We start from the raw sequence: 10,537 nt of genomic DNA, 5'->3' as shown, positions 1-10,537 counted from the left end.
TAGTGGTAAATTTTGATAAACTGTGCATTGATTAGAGGCTTTGATTTATAAAACTATCTCCTAATGTTAACTGTATTATCCAGTCTTTTGTCCATGTCAGGATCATGTCTGGGATCGTAGTGTAGGTTTTTCCCCTGTTAGTAAACCTGCACCTGAGTTACTATCTGAGTAAAAGGTGAGCCACCGTCATGGGACTGAAATTCCAGAGTTAAACCTGAAATGATCTTAATAACCTTATGTCCTGTTGTGTAGCACAGAGCTCTGGTATCTTCTACTTTAATCCAACAGGTTTGTACTGAGAGATTGTGGTCAACAGTGCTGTACTGACAGAGTCTGAACTGTCAGTATTAGCTTTCTTCATACTGTATTGTACTCTTCAAGCTTACTCTTATATTTCATCTCATATGTAGTTGACATTTAATATTCCAGCATGATTATTTCATTTGAAGCCTGAATATAACCAGCAATATCTTAACCACACACCACTTTAAAGATGAGAATCACCATGTTCTATACCTCTCTTCACCGTGTTGTGCATACTAGTGGGAGAGAGCAGAAAATATACCACAACTACAGAGAGCATATGAGGATCACCCTATAAAGTTGTTTTTTAAGCTTTAAACCGCATGAATAATAAAAGCAGCAGGTGGAAATTGTTCATTATCTCCAAAAACACAGTCAGAATTAGCTTTTTAACTTCCAGCAGCCAGTCTGAACCCCGGAGTTTAGAAAGGGCACGTAGGTCATCACCACCTGCAGAGATAACGCTGTGTAGCCTGTGTTGGCCTTATCAGTGCTACGGCTATTGTTCCTCACTGAATTTCAAAGTGTCATATTATCCAGCCAGAGCTGAGAGATGTCTATCAAAGGTGAGAAGAGAAACTGTTTGTAAATGGAGGGATGATCGTTGCACACAGATTCTCCACGCCCATTTTACATTTCCACCTGTTTGCTTTATTTCTAAATAGTGAAAATGCATCTAATGTAATGAATACTGTCTCTTTAAATATTTATTCTGATTATGTGAGGAAGAACAAATAAAACCAAATAAAATATTCAGATTGCAGTGAAAGCACTGGAGTCTGTCTGTGTTGCTCTGAGGAAATTAAATGAGGCTACTCAGCTGGAATCCACATGTGGTGTACTGTATTATCACTAATAGCATATCTATTAGTGATATTCTCACTATTATTGTGAGATATTGTCAAAATAACACATAGCTGGGAGGGATCAATAAATAAGATGGATAGCTCTACACTGAAGTGACCTAGAATGAACTGAAGTGAGCTCAACTGGGGGGGGGGGGGGGCCCAGGGGAAAAAGCAGGTTCTCTGTGGTGGAGTCAGTCATGAGCTGATGGCCAATGGCAGCTCAGACAGCCCCATCGTTTGAAAAGCAGCAGGAGGAGGGCAGCTCTCAAGTCCTCCTCTGTGGGGGTCTGCTTCATTTAGCTTCCAACGTGTCTGTCTGGAAATATTCTCCCACACTTTCACCAAACCATGAATATACAGTGGTACTTGTTCATCTGGTTGTATGTAGACCATCAACTCAAATGAACCCCACACTCACAACCTCCTTTACCACCACCAGTATAGGTTATATTGTTATATTCTCAAATAAGTTTTACAGTGACCGTAAATTCTCAAATAAAAGCTGGTCTCGATTAGAAGCTGGGTCTATTTCTATTTTCTGCAAGTTTCTGTGAATGTACAAAACCTCTCAAAGCCCACGATCGCCCGTTTGAGCAGTTTCTAAGCTGCTTAATTTTAGCCAGAGTTCCCAAGGGGCCTGATAAAACCCGACCTGACCCCGCCCGTGGGAGTTGAAGCCCAGACTCATTGATTCAGCATTAAAGCAACACTATGTAGTTTCTCGACCATAAAATAATGTTTATAAACTCATTGAAGTGGTAGAAAAATGCTTAATAGGATGAATCGTGCCACCGCTACAGCCTGAGCAGGGTTGTGTTGAATTATATAAGGTAAAATCTACAACTTTTTGGAGAAAGTGGCATCATGCTAATGCTAATGCTAACTAACGGTCAGCCGGTACTGTAACGTTTGTGGTGCAGGTGTGATGCTGCAGGTTTGTCGGGTTCGTCTGCAGGTGAGTTGGTGTGAAATGATTCAGATGTGTTTCCAGTCCGCTGTCAACACCGGAGCTGCTGCTCATTAAATACGGTTAGCGTTAGCTTAGCTTTAGCTACTAGCCGTTCCCTATAGGCATACCTGCAAACCGTACCAGGACCACGGTGACGCTGTGTTCCTACCCGATCAGTAAAGTTACAGGCGGCTGTGCCTGTTCATCCGGTCAACTGTTCTTCTACCACTAAAATGAGTTTAGAAACAATATTTTAAGGTCGAAAACTACATAGTGTTGCTTTAATTCTTGGCCCGAACCTGGCCAAAACAAGAAAAAGAAATGGAAGTCCGTTCCCCAACCCAAAACCAGCACATCCAGTCGGGTTGGCCATTGAAAACTCTGGTTTGTGCATACAATAGTTACACTGTAAAACCTAACAGTACATGTTAATAAAAGAAGTAAGTTAACGTAACTCAAACTCTGAAAAAAGTTAGAGTCACTCATTTCCATGAATTAAACTAACTCAAAAATGAAATGTTGATGTAACAACTCAGTTGATTTGGGTGCACTTAAAGTTTTGGAGCATTTAAGTGTTGGTGATGTAATTAAATTTCATTCCACTAACTCATTTTCTATAAGTTGTGTTTATATTATTATTAAAAAAAAATTAAGACCGGGCTGCCATTTAGCATAATTCATACTGTTGTTGTCATTTTGGTTCAGAAATCAGTTTATAGTCAAAAAAAAAAATTAAGCTCTCATAAATCTGTCAAGCTATTATATTTTTGTCAAAAAAAAAAAAAAAAAAAAAAAAATATATATATATATATATATATATATATATATATATATATTTATTTAAGTTCAATATTTTTTTTTTAAATGGCAAAAAATCCAAAAGAATGGCTTACCGGGCAGCCATAGATCTATGCCGGGCAGCTAGTTGGAGTTTTTTCAGCTCTAGTTTTTTCACTGGTTCAGACCAGGTTCAGACAGAGTTCAGACAGAGTGGCACCAACGCCTCTCCGCCACCTGTGCAGACGGGGCTTTTTTTTTTTTTTTTCCTGTGCTGCAGACGGAGCGGGAGCTTCTTCTGATATTTTCTTTTCCTACTATGGTCACGCCAAGACCCGCCTTACTCCGCCTCTGATTGGCTGCCTCTGCAAGGCTAAGCCCAGAGCGATAGCCTATACCTGCATCTTGAGCGGGAGGCAGGAGGACTACGTCGCTACGTCGCTCACGAAGCATGATGGGATATCTGTAACCTGCCGCCATGAGCACATGTGTCTCTCCTCCTGACGAACAGACGAAGTGACGTTGTTGTGTCATTTTCTTGGTGGTTTTGTACGAGTTTTCCTTTCTTTCTTCGGCGAGCTGTTTTTTTTTATCGGACTTCTTGGATTGAAAAAGCAGAACGTGCGCGCTGGAGTGAGGGTAAGTTAACGTTAGCTTACACTTTTCAAATGTTACGCATTAACGGTTAACTAGCTAGCACGCAGCCTGGTTCGAAAAATAACCGTCGTGCTTTTTATTTGTTGCAGTTAAATTCGGCTGCTGAGTCTGTGTATATCTGTTCAAGTGCTTGCAAATACAACCTAGATGTTAGTTTTCAGGCTTCCTGTGTAGCTACCGTGAACTTAATTTTAAGCGGGAGCCTCGACTCCATTTGGGGCTTTCCATAACGTCTCTGCTCTGCTGGCTGATAACCGTTAAGTCAATTCAAAAAAAAAAAAAGTCAACTCATTTGGTCTGTGAGAAAAGTACATTTCTGCAGTGGACAGAAAAACTTGTTTACCGAGCAGACTTGTAGAAAGACGTAATTGTTGATGAAAATATGTGGAAATGTAAATTATGTGAGTTTTCTAGTTGCTTGAAAATACAGTTATTGAGACATTACAGGCTCTACCATGGCCAGTATTCTACGGTTTCCCCTTTGCCTTGCCTGTATACCAGTTGCATGTGTACATTTACTACTTTTAATTCACTGAAGGTTCATTTGTCCAGAAATCATTCCGCTAGAAGAGTAGTAGGTGGTGACGGTCATGATTTGATGTTTGACCGGGCATTTCATTGCCCTGTTTGTGAATTTAAACAGCCATTTGTTGAGAGGGAAATGTACAATCATCTAAGGGGACATTTAAGAAAGAAGGAAATGGTGCCATGTCCATTTACGGCCTGTACATTTAAAACAAATGTTTACTCCACATACAATGCACACAAATGCAGAGAACATCAGAATGCATCAGACTATGATGTAGCAGTTGTAGTGCAAAACGTTCCAGATGTTTCCCAGGAAAGTGACATTGAACATGACTCCGTGGAGCTATCACATGAGGATGAATCTGCCCCAGTAGCAGGCACTAGCACTGAGGGATTAGCAGAGCAGTTACAGTACAATCTGGCTGCTTTCTTTCTGAAAATGCAAACTATTCTCCATGTATCACAGAGGGCAATACAGGAAATTATTGAACACATTGATCAGTTGTTTTCACTGTCTGAACCTGTTGTCAGAAAATCTGTTATCAATATACTGAAAAAACATGACTGTTCTTTCACTGACACACTTGTAAGTGAGATTGTCCAGGCGGTTTCAGAGAGTAATGTTTTGCATAAATCTGTTACCTCTGAGGGACCACTCTCAACAGCTAAGAGGAGAAAATCCTATTTTGAGGAGAAGTTTCCATATGTTAAGCCTGTGGAATACCTAATTGAGTCATCACAACGCACCTACATGTATGTGCCTATTCTCACATCTTTACAACAGTTGTTGCAAAAACCTGATGTACTTGAGAAAGTCAAAGAAACAACATCACATATGCCTGGACAGTATTTTTCATATCGCGATGGCTCCCACTATCAGGAAAATTTGCTTCTTTCAGATGAGGGTGATAAATTATCAATAATTCTTTATGTTGATGATTTTGAAATTGCAAATCCCCTAGGGACATCGAGAAAAATTCACAAAGTATGTGGAGTGTACTGGACATTAGCTAACATACCAGTTAAGTATCGCTCAGTCCTCCATTCTACTCAGTTGGCCCTTTTATGCAACGCAAATGATGTACGACAGTTTGGATATGAGAAGGTTTTTGCACCTCTCTTGGCTGATCTAAAAACACTTGAAGAAGTGGGTGTCTACATTGAAACATTTGGTGACTGTCTCAAAGGCACAGTCTACTCTGTTGTGGCTGATAACCTCGCAGCCCATGGGCTCGCTGGTTTCAGTGAGAGTTTCAGGGCTACATATTTCTGCAGATTCTGCCTTGCCACCCAGACAGAAATGCAGAAATCAGATGCAGTGACCGGTGGTTTTGAAAGGAGAAAAAAAGATTCCCATGATACCCTGGTTCAAGAAATACAGACAAATGAAACTGTGGAGAATTATGGTGTAAAACGGAGTTGTGTTCTCTCTGATCATCTCTCCTATTTCCATCCCATTACAGGATTTCCGCCGGATGTCCTCCATGACCTGTTTGAGGGAGTGGTCCCTGTGGAGCTGGCACACTGTTTGAAAGGTTTGATAGCAAAAAAATATTTCACGTTGGAGGAGCTGAATAAAGCAATCCTGTGTTTTCCCTACCAGCATTCTGACAAGGTTGACCGCCCTCACCCAGTTCCTCAAACTTTTTCTAGTCGAGGAACAATTGGTGGGAATGGGCATGAAAACCACACTCTTCTTAGACTGCTACCTGTTTTCATTGGCTCCAGAGTGCCCGAGGGGGACAAAATGTGGGAGATCCTAATGGAATTGAAGGATATAGTTGAGCTTGCTGTTTCTCATAGTTTCACAGATAATACCATTCAGTACATGGCCAGCAAGATTTTAGATCACAGGCAACTCCTTCAGGAAGTCTTCCCCAACTTAAGACTGCGACCAAAGCATCACTATCTCGAACATTATCCGTCTCTCATCAAGTGCTTTGGTCCTCTCGTGCATCTCTGGACAATGAGATTTGAAGGGAAGCACAAGGTTTTTAAGAAGATTGTTCGTGACACTCACAACTACAAAAATGTATTGAAAACATTGGCAGAGAGACACCAAAACATGATGGCATTCTATCTGTCATCACAAAGATTTTTCAAGCCACCAGTACAGACTTCAAACATGGAGTCTGTCTTTATTGAAACATTGCCTATTGATACACATCCAGTAGTGTCAAGCATCACAGACAGCAGCACTGTATATGGCACAAAACAGGCAACCATTCAAGGCACAACTTTTGTGGTAGGCATGTTTGTATGTACTGGGACACGTGCTGCCTTGCCTGAGTTTAAAGAGATCAGAAACATATTGCTCATTGGAAGTAATATCTTTTTTCTGTTAAAAGACTATGAGACCTGGTATCTTGAGCATTTGCGGTCATATGAGCTAACAGAACATACAAGCAAGAGCCATTCTGTGAAATCTCTGAGTCAACTAACTGACCAAATGCCACAGATTGCCTACAAAGTTTCAGGCAGGCTCATTCTGACAACTAAACATTTCATTTCAGTGTCTGAATAAAGGATTGTTTAGTAAGCATCCTAATGTCTGAAAACTATTAGCTGGACTACATGTGTGTTAACCTGCTGCACACCAATACAAAATAAAAATGTACAAGTGAATATATTGATATGTGTTTAGCAGGAAAGGAGAGCATTGACGTCTTTTTTTTTTTTTGTCTTTCTCTTTTTGTATGTTTCAGGCTTCTCCAACACAGCGACAATGGCAACTGATGTCCTCAAATTAAGAGTCATCCTTGATGATGTCAATGCAGAGAGGGTCATTCTGCCCTCTCGTCCTGAAACTGTACAAGCCCTCATATCCGAAATTAAAGATAAGTTCAATCTGACATATGACTTCCGCCTTCAATATGAAGACCCTGAGTTTAACAATGCTCTCAACAACTTAGTGAACATGGAAGACCTAACAGCTAAGGCAACCATTAAGATAGTTAGAGTTATTGAGTCAGATCTCAGTTCCACGAGCACAGATGACACTGTGTTATTATCAGACAACACAGACTCACCAGAACGGTTGTGTCGATGGCCAGCCATCTTTGTCGTTCCGACGTTCTCATACGAGGTGGAGTATATGTTAAGAGAGAGCAACTCTGCCCTGGGAGAGGGAAAAACTGTCAGGTTGACCAGGGATCAAAAGCATAACATATTAGATGTTATGGCTGCTGAAATATATAAGCACAAAGCATATCCAAGTACCAAACAGATTGGCTTGGCCGCAGAGGCTCTTGTGAGCAAGCACCCTTGTCTTAAAGAAAATGGATCCAAAAAAGGATATGAGGGCTGGCAGAACAGTTTGCGCTTCAAGATGGGCAACTACAGGACCAAACTTACCAAGGCTGGCATTAAGGATGTGGCTGTTAATGCAGGAAAGCGTAGCAGGACCAATCCAGAGGGTGCAGCATCCAGGGCCAGCATCAAAAGACCCAGAAGAGGGGAAATTAATTTCCTTCCAAACTATCCTCATGGTGAAACGAGGCAGACACTCGAGATGAAGAGGCTTGCAATGGTCGAGCAGTTCAAGAGGACATCGATGGAAAGAGACATGATATCCATCCATCAACATATGCAACGTACCTTTGCACTCAGACGTGAAGAAATTGTGGATTTAGCTCCTCCAGTTGTTGAATTGAAGGACAGATGGCCTGCACTCTTTTGTGAAGCCCAGGTGAGTAAAAACTACAAATAATTCTTTAAAATACTGTATGCATCCCTTGTGGCTGGTGCTGTACTCCACACTGTCTACAATGTTCAAAAAGCTCTATGCATAATAATAATAAAAAAAAACAGAAAAAAAATACTGTATGCATGTATCACCAAAGTCATCATTAATTTTGAGTACGGTAGTTTTATTTGGTATGTCTGTTATGTCTGAAAAGCCCACTTTTACAATATCACATTACTTAAGTTTTTTTTTTTCCTTGTCTGTACACAACATCTATTGCACATCTGCCTGTCGTGAGTGAAGGATCCCTCCTCTGTCTCACCCTGTGGTTTCTCCTGTTTTTTCTTGGGAGTTTTTCCTCAGTCATTGTTTTTCCTCAGTCGATGGGTTAAAGGGCAGATGATGAGAGAGAGACAAACTGTTTTTAAATGAGCTAATAAACTTTCCTTTCCTTGTCCTTTTTTTCCCATGCAGCTCTACAGTGAATTCCACAGGATCACAAATCTGAATCTGCCATCTACATTCTATGCTTCACTCGACAAGTACACACCTCAGCTGCTACGGCTCTACAAAAAGAGGAAGACTGGCCCTTTTGGACAGAATCTGGAAGCGATTATGATGGCATTTGAGGAACAGGTAATCTTTTATTTTTATTTCATGCATTACATTATTGAATGTGAACAGTGAACACTAACATCCCTTGCATACGCTGTCTTTGTGCAACAGGACAAAAATGATATCTGTGCAGCTCGAACAGCAGCCCTGGCCGGACTACCACACTACTTGAAGGAAGATTCATCAGAAGTCTTCAGAACATGCAAGGTACTTGTGGGTTCTGCTTCTCAATGCAATTAACATCTGAGCATGTGAGGATCACTTTCCTTTTTTAACATGTGGTTCAAATTAGGTCTCATCATGCACATTAAGATTAATTTAACAGATTATCTGCTTCCATATCTGGAAAAGAATATTAGCAACTGCTAGTTTCACTTTCTTGGTGCTAAATTCTGATTTATTGCTCAGATTATTTCTTTATATATCAAAATGTGAACATTATATTTTTTAACCCTCATACCTGGGGAAAGATGACATTTTGGTTCAGATTGGCATCTAAAGGGTTAAAAAAAAATGTAGTAATTGAAAACGGGGTAGTTTTGAGTAGAACTGAAGTGGGAAAAAATATTTATGAATAAAAAAAATTAAAAAAAATATTAATGTATGCTATTTTTAGGTTGTTTTATAAGTGGACAAAAATGTCCACTTTACTAATTTTTGACTATTATTTTGATTAACAATGAAAAAAAAGAAAATGTGCCCCCTTGTGGACAGAAATGTTCACATCAGGTATAAGGGTTAATAAAATATCAATATCTGATTCCAGAAGAGACAGACTCTTCCCTCATGATGGTAGTAAATAAGTACTCTTAGTTTAGCACAAGTACTCTTAGTTTAGCACAATGTAACTTAATGTACATTAGGTATGTGAAAAGGACACTCATTTTAGTTTTAAGAGGAAAGATTGGATCCGGACGAGGTTTTGAAAACAGAAGAAACTATATTTATTGACAGTATCAGTAATATGTAAATCCACAAAAAGAAAACCACAGTGCCTCCTGGGTCTCTTTTTGTATAGACAAGTGAATAATCGAACCTTGGATTTAGCTCAGTAACTTTAAATGGTAATACAGCCAATGTCCATTGACCCGGGTAGTATGACTTTCTTTAGTTTATCTGACTGAAGAGATGGTTTGTCCTCCATCAGATGAACAGTGGATGTCTTGCCCTCCATTTGGAGGCCTACATCCTGCTCCTTGGGCTGCTGATTCAGGCCATCTTCAGAATCCATAATGTTATGGGTGTTTATCATCAGACTTTAATAAGCTTGATTTGTAAAATTATACTTAGATGTTCCTTTCTCCTCTTTTTTTTTAGGATGACTCGGAAGCCGCCCAGGAGGGAACAGTGGCTCTGGTGGCAGTGGTGAATGAGGAGGAGGTGCTTCAAGTTCCCTTCGAAACCCAGCATGTGTCCATTGTTCTTGAAGATATGGTTGTCATGTCACATAGATCATGGACCGATTCGCTGGTGATTTTGTTTGCATTGGTGTATGCACTGCATTTGAAGTACCCGGAAAAGCTCAGTGGCTTCTTTGAGTTCATTCAGGTTATCCTCCTTGACCTGGATGATGGGAGGAAGCAGCTTAGACCTAAACTACAGGCCTTAAAAAATGAGCTGGAGTAAAGTTCTAAAGTAAACTTGTTGTCAGCAGTTTCTAAACAAAATACCATGTGGCTGGCCAGTTGATTTATTGAAACAAGTGTTTAGTGTAGTTATGGTTAATCATTTTACTGTGCATATTGTGTCACCAGTTCTATTGAAAACATTGGCGAGAGACACCAAAACATGATGGCATTCTATCTGTCTTTTTCAAGCCACCAGTACAGACTTCAAACATGCAGTCTGTCTTTATTGAAACATTGCCTATTGATACACATCCAGTAGTGTCAAGCATCACAGACAGCAGCACTGTATATGGCACAAAACAGGCAACCATTCAAGGCACAACTTTTGTGGTAGGCATGTTTGTATGTTCATTTTATTTTTTATTTGTTTATATTAATTGTACTTGGACACGTGCTGCCTTGCCTGAGTTTAAAGAGATCAGAAACATATTGCTCATTGGAAGTGATATCTTTTTTCTGTTAAAAGACTATGTATCCGGAAAAGCTCAGTGGCTTCTTTGAGTTCATTCAGGTAATAGGAAGCAGCTTAGACCTAAACTACAGGCCT

At 40.0% G+C, this 10,537-nt stretch overlaps 1 protein-coding gene across 2 annotated transcripts; it reads left to right on the top strand.

The window, feature by feature from the left end:
* Positions 1-3,372: 3,372 nt before the first annotated feature.
* Positions 3,373-9,989, top strand: LOC146980287 (sterile alpha motif domain-containing protein 3-like). 2 transcript variants are annotated; one of them, XR_015036821.1, is made up of 4 exons: positions 3,373-3,516; positions 8,222-8,383; positions 8,474-8,569; positions 9,680-9,989. XR_015036821.1 is itself a non-coding variant. In XM_085788781.1 (4 exons), the coding sequence occupies exons 1-4, from the start codon at positions 6,980-6,982 to the stop codon at positions 9,986-9,988; spliced, it is 1,338 nt and encodes a 445-aa protein (XP_085644907.1). In that variant the 5' UTR covers positions 6,898-6,979; the 3' UTR covers position 9,989. The 2 variants fall into 2 exon arrangements, 1 of the variants encoding a protein (XP_085644907.1); XM_085788781.1 differs by lacking the exon at positions 3,373-3,516 and adding an exon at positions 6,898-7,750.
* Positions 9,990-10,537: the final 548 nt, after the last annotated feature.

The sequence above is a fragment of the Trachurus japonicus genome, chromosome 10 (genome assembly GCF_045865225.1).
Source record: "Trachurus japonicus isolate A0001 chromosome 10, Traja_1.0".
Taxonomy (NCBI): Eukaryota; Metazoa; Chordata; class Actinopteri; order Carangiformes; family Carangidae; genus Trachurus; species Trachurus japonicus.
This window is presented reverse-complemented; position numbering and strand designations above follow the sequence as displayed.

Coding starts and splice junctions, on each gene's coding strand:
- LOC146980287 (XM_085788781.1), top strand. CDS start 6,980: ATGGAAGACCTAACAGCTAAGGCAACCATTAAGATAGTTAGAGTTATT. Junction 7,751..8,221: donor CACTCTTTTGTGAAGCCCAG/GTGAGTAAAAAC, acceptor TTTCCCATGCAG/CTCTACAGTGAATTCCACAG. Junction 8,384..8,473: donor TGATGGCATTTGAGGAACAG/GTAATCTTTTAT, acceptor TTTGTGCAACAG/GACAAAAATGATATCTGTGC.